At 28.2% G+C, this 6595-nt stretch overlaps 1 protein-coding gene across 1 annotated transcript; it reads left to right on the top strand.

The window, feature by feature from the left end:
- Window positions 1–200: 200 nt before the first annotated feature.
- Window positions 201–752, top strand: LOC118030485 (uncharacterized). The gene has a single exon (XM_035034618.2). The coding sequence runs from the start codon at window positions 201–203 to the stop codon at window positions 750–752; it is 552 nt and encodes a 183-aa protein (XP_034890509.1).
- The last annotated feature ends 5843 nt before the right edge of the window (window positions 753–6595 follow it).

The following is a 6595-nucleotide window of genomic DNA, read 5'->3' on the forward strand; positions in this document are numbered from 1 at the left end:
CATAATCTGATGACTTTATCCATGGTTGCTGAACAGGTATTTTTCCTTCTTCTATATATACCCCAGCAAGACCTCTCTAGCCATTCACAGATCCATCAAAAACCGAAGCAATCTCTTGCATTATCTCATCAACTCCAGAATTACATCTTGCTCCATCTTGTTATCTCAACGTCTTCTAAGTTAATTCTAACATTAAGATCATGTCTGAGGGCAATCTTCGTGACGCTCCCTTGGTGTGTCCTGAACTGGATATTTATCAGTTTGGTTATCCAAGGTGTGATACAGCAGATTCCATGGCATCAAGCTCCAACGATTCTCCTTCTTTAGGCACATATGACGATTTGTCACTGTTGGAAAGTGGCCTGTACCAGCAGAAGTATGGTGATATCAGTGATAAATTCTGTAGAAATCAGGACAAGGCATGGGAATCCATTGATTCAAGGTTCCTCATGCTGCTAGAATTCTTTAGAGAATTGTTTTTTCGAAGAAGGGAAGTTTTCAAGAAATTATTTCCAGAGTTGCATGATGAATTTCTGGGGATGTTCAAGAAAATTGGTAACATCAATTTATACGTTGAAAAACCTGGTGAATTCAAGACTAGGGCATTATGCTTGCAAAGGAGCTGGAGTGTTGGCTCACCAAGAACACCTTCGAGAAAAGGAGGTGAATCGCCATTAAGGCTCGAGAGGTTCAAGGTTCGCACGGTGGTTCCTGGCGGCGGTGGCCAGGGTGACAGAGGTGCTTCTAATTAAATCCACATAGACTGGTCCATGATTTGTTGCAAAGCTTGAACCGAAACAGTATTTTTTTTTCAACAGCACAGTTTGTTGAAAGAAGCAGCAATTTTTTTATTCTTTCATTCATTGTTCAATGTAAATAGTGGTAACAATACCGCTATTTGTTTGTGTATTGTGAAATTTCTTTCTATAAGAAGGGTTTTTTTTTTCTTTCTACACGCCTACAGTGTTAATCCTTCAGAAAAATATATTTTTTTAATAACATAGATATTGCACCCATTCTTTTTAGAGAGTCAAATAAACATCACACGCTTGTGCAGTCAACTCGATACAGAAATTAATTAAAATAAAAACCATCAGTCTGGCCGGTGGCTTACGAGCATACTTGGATATATTGCATATATATTAGAACGAATGATCGAGTCAATATAAAATGGCAATATTTATATATAAAAAAATAACATAAAATAAAGTTTGTCTTGAAGAATATTTTTTTAAAAATAAATTAATCTTGATTTTCATCAAATTGACGATTGACCTGGTTAAACAAAATTAATTCCAAGTTGAATTTCTTTAAAATCTAATCTAAACCGAGCCGCATCAGATTTAATAATTGTGATTACAAAACGAGGGAGGGAAATGGGAATGATTGCACTGTTGCATATCCGAAGGAGATAATGCTTAAATCAAACTTATTTTTTATTTTTTATATGGTTATTGCAATATTAAAAAATTATCTCAGCATCAAGCTGGTATCAAAAAAATATTATAACATTATAGGTATGGTTTATTTTTAAAAAAAATTTTGTTAAATAAAAAAATATTTCAAAAAAAAATTAATTTATTAAACGTAATGGAATCAATGATTCAATTTGCAAGTTTGGCAAAGTAATCTTGATTATCTTAATTCATAGTTTAGTAGGGTACTTTTTTTTTCTATTTGAACCTGACAATGTAGACATCTATTTTTCTTTCTATCATGTAGTTAAAAAAATATTTTTGAAAAAAAAACTTGTTATTAAATTTTAAAAAGTTAATGGACCTATTAACAAGTTTGGTGGGTTTAACTTTTCTTTTCTTTTTATTACCTTTATTTTTTTATGTCATACTTTGATATTGATTTGATTAAGAATTCAGCTGACTGATTAAGAATTAAGTTTTAAAATTTATTTTGTTTTGTTTTCTATGAGATTATTATAACTTAAAAAAAAAAAGTCTTAATATTAGTTTAACGCTTGATTTTGTGATTGTCTATTTTTGTTATTATATATTAAATAAACAATACTTTAGAAGAAGAAAAATATATTAATCACAATAGAATATATTACCTAGTTTGATGTGTGACCCGAATTACTCAACTCACAGGTTTACTCATCGAATCAGATATGATTTTTCATTTGGTTTTTGATCCTTTAATTAATTTTTTTAATTATTTTTTATTATTATCTCAATCTTATTCAATATTAGACTTGTTGAGAAATGAAATTCATGGTTTATTTTTATTTCTCTTTCTATAGAGTTATCACGATCTCAAATAAACATCTTTTTTAAAGTTAGTGCTTAATTTTACAAACATCTAATTTTATGATAAAATTAAATAAAAATGATTTACAAGAACAATAAAGTTATTAAACTCATTAAAGTTCATGACTTGAGTCATGGGGTGACCAAGGTAGATTCAATTTAGCATCATTTCAATATTAAAAAAAATTGTCATATTAAAGTATTTTTATAAGATATATTATATTTTTACCAATCATTCAAGTTATTTTTAACCAATTAAATTAAATTATTTATTTTGGATTAGCTCTCACATAATTTACTTCAAAATTATAGACAGATAAGGAGCGGAGTTGTCAAGTTTTAAAATCAAACTACTTAATTGAATTTAATAACACTCTTAATTTTTTTAATAATTTTATCCATAGCAAAGCACTAGTAATAATTAATTAACATGGGATATTGCTATGAGCCTTGTATTTAAGGTTGCCAAGCGTGCAAGCAAAAGAAAGGACCACCTGTAATAAAGGCCGATGGCGACAGAGCAATAGGAATGGTCCAAGGTTGGTCGGTTGAGCTATGGACGAAAAACAGTGCCTGAAGGCCCAGATAATGTGAGCCCCGCCATGTCTCAACTTCAAATTCTGTTGTCTAAAAAACTTATGCTACTTCTAACAAAATACTCAAACTTAATTTATGAACTCCATTGATGAGCTCTGTAAATTTTAACAAAGCGAGATGGATAATATTTATACGAGAAATGGTTAAATTTCTTTCATTACTACTACTAGAAGTTTTAAATTCGTTTTTTCTTATAATAAAAATATTAAATTTAAAATCAATCAGTTTAAAAATTTAACAGCATTGATGTTTTACTATAACACAATCTATAATAAAATATGTCTTATATTATAGTAAAATTACTTTTATATTTTATGGTAAATAAAATAAGCTTTTTGGGTGGAAAGTGTGGCATTTTGTAGTATTTTTATACTTTCATATCAGTATTTTATGTAATTGCCGGGATCATTGGGCTATCTTTGTATTTTTTATATTTTTTTTCATAATTTTTTTAATTCTTAAAGTTGTAGCCATGCCCAGTGTGTGGGTGGCGTTTACATCATTAAGATAGTGCATGTAACACTACTTGGTGGACATAACTGGTCGTTTATTGTCCTTTTCATTTAGAGAAGTTTTTGTTCTTTTCAACTTAGTTCTTCAATTGCAATTTCTCACATGTTTAGCTTTTCATTTCGGTTCTTATTTTTCAAAAATATCTAATTTTACCTACAACACTTTTGTTAAAGTTTTTTTATTTTGAATTTCATCATTCAGCTATATTTTTTGTTGTTTTTTTTTTCAATTTAACACTCATTCCTTTGATTTTGTTTTTTTCATTTTATTAAAACTATTTTTCAATTCTATTAAACCCTCCAATTGAAAATTCTTATTCTTCTAATTAGTGTTTTTTCCCACCTTTATTTTTATTTTTTAATTTTAGCTTCCAACATTTAATTTGTTGCAGATTCAATTTATACGATCTTAATGTTTTGCATCATTTTTTCTAGTAGTGGTTTTGTGATCATCGTCAAGTTTTTTCCATAAGTTTATCCTAGTCTCATGACATATATTATGATTTTTGCATGCATTTTTTTAATATAATTTTTTTAGTTGTTTTGTTTCTATTTTATTCTTTAAGGTATTATTCTATGCAAATGAAATTTAAGTAAATAAGTTTATAAAACACAATCAAATACATGTCTCATTTTATATCATGGAATATCTTAATGTTACTTGCATATGCTCTTCAATTAAACTTTGAATTTTTTTTTAATGAAAAAAAATACATTGAAGCAACCTGCACACCTGATATTTAAAAAAAAATATAACCCGCAACAAAATAAAATTAGATCATAAATTACCATGAATGTATAGGCAATTATAGGGATCCCAATTTAATTCGAGTTTAATGGGCATCGACTTAAATTTGTGGGTTTTTTTTTTGTAATTACCCAACTTAATCAATAATAGATATTATATAACTATCGTCAAACTCTACCTAAAACTTGAGCCACACCTAACCTAATTTTTCATATTTGTGATATATAGATATAAAAGTATAATATTTATATTTTTTGAATCCAATATATATTATCTGTATATATCTCAATATTAATGTACATATATTTATAAAATTTATAATTTTAACATTTAATATATATATATATATATTATTAATTAGTTTTTTTTAAATAACAAGTAATAGTAGATAATGAATAGCCATAAATACAAAAAAAAAAACTAATTAATAATACAACACACACATATATATATATTAAAGAAATTTTAATTGATAGATATTCATTGTCTTCTCTAGACAGCTGTGCGCGCGTGCTGTGCTCAATAACTCTATCAAGTTATCAACACGAATCCATAATCAAAGTGGACTCATTAATAATTAGTGACATAGAGATAATTTAATTTAAAGAGCAGACGTTGCTGACAATCGAGATTACATTTTCTCGAAGCAGAATTACATAATGGTTGGACTAACGAGGGCCAATCGTTTAATTTTATTTTTTAATATGTGTCAAATGATGTGCCAATTGGCATTTTGCTTAATGCACAGATAATAATTAACAACGACGTGTCACTCTCAGGGAAGTGGGTGGGCAGTTGCTTTGCTCTTAGCTTCCACCTCCACACAAGTTAATGATTTTTTTTTCCCCGTATTTTCTCTTAATTGCTCTCGCTGTCGTAATTCGTAATTATCATGCTTAGTGATCAATCAGTGCATGCCCAGTTGCCCCTCCTTGGTAACCTACTTAATAGCGTGTTTGGCAATATGGTAGTGGTTGCTTTTTAAATAGCTTTTTGTGCTGAAATACATATCAATGATGTTTTTTCATTTTTTTAAAATTATTTTTGACATCAGCACATCAAAACGATTTAAAAAGTACAAACCAAACTTAATTTTAATAAAAAAAAAATTTAAATTTAGGCAAAACACCGTTTAGAACGCAATGCCAAACGGTATCTTAGGGTTCACCCCGCTAGTTACCTGCAAGACCAAATCGGATTTTCACACTATTTATTCTTTTCAGTAGAGGTACATGAATGAAATAAAATTATACAATTTTTAATGTACTTGTATGATACAAAAATATATCATTAAAAACCAAATAAATACCAGATAAGATGGAAGATGCCATAGTATTACCACAATTACCGCAATTAAATTTAATTATAGTATTTAATTTCAAGAAGAGATGAGATTCAATTTATTTTGTTTCTTATATTATTTTTATTATTTTTATCTTATTCATTCAAAGATCTCTAAAAAAAAAGGATAATTTTAAAAAAACTAGTTTTAATATTAATTTATCTTTTTAATACAGTGAATCAGGGGGCTGACAACTAATTTACTTTTATACCATTCTAAAAAAATGAGTTTTATCTATATTTTAATTTTCAACACTTAAATTCATTATGAACATGATTTTTTGTTAAAAACTTTTAATTAAATTGAATTCAAAAAATTCCCAAAGATATTGTTAATTTATAGTGGCATATAACCACCATAACTACAATGCATGATGCCATAAGGTAGAAACACAATTTTCACAGACCACCACACTATAAAACCTATTTTTAGATATTATTTTATTTTATAATAATAGTTGTTTGTTTTTAAATTTTTATTTTGAAATATATTAAAATAATACACACACACACATACATATATTGATTTTTTAAATTCATTATTCACACCAACATATTAAAACAATAAAAAAATATAAACAATTTTTTTAATATTTTTAAAAACAAGGTATTGTCATGAAAACAAACATTGTCTTATTAAACTGGCACCGAAAAGCTTGATAACTAGTATATGTCGTATCATTGGTATTCTAAAGTCTCAACTTCCAATGGCGAATCGACAACTTGATTTTGAGCTCTCATACAATTTAGCAAACTTGTTAGCGACTAGCCACCAGATTTTGATAATACGGGCGGACAGCCACGACCACCTTGTCGCGAGTACCTATCAAGCAAATTGCAATTGTAATAATCTTTCATTAATCTCATGAATAGAGCCTAAATTGGAAATAAAAAAGTTTGGATTTTGAAATGTTATTTCCAAAAACAGGTTGTCTAATCCAACTGCTTCCATGTCTTTTTCTAATGACTCGGCAATCAACTTAATTAAAACCTTATAATAACAACTTACTTTAATCTCACTCTTTGCCTTTCCAAGCACTACCAGAAATTCGCTAAATACCAACGGACATACCGACGGAATTTTTTTTGTCGGTAATTTTCGGCCGAAATCACTGACGGAAAATATTCGGTGAATA

This window comes from Populus alba, chromosome 8 (genome assembly GCF_005239225.2).
Source record: "Populus alba chromosome 8, ASM523922v2, whole genome shotgun sequence".
NCBI lineage: Eukaryota > Viridiplantae > Streptophyta > Magnoliopsida > Malpighiales > Salicaceae > Populus > Populus alba.

Bases quoted from the DNA above. Each gene is read 5' to 3' on its own strand.
- LOC118030485 (XM_035034618.2), top strand. From the start codon at position 201: ATGTCTGAGGGCAATCTTCGTGACGCTCCCTTGGTGTGTCCTGAACTG.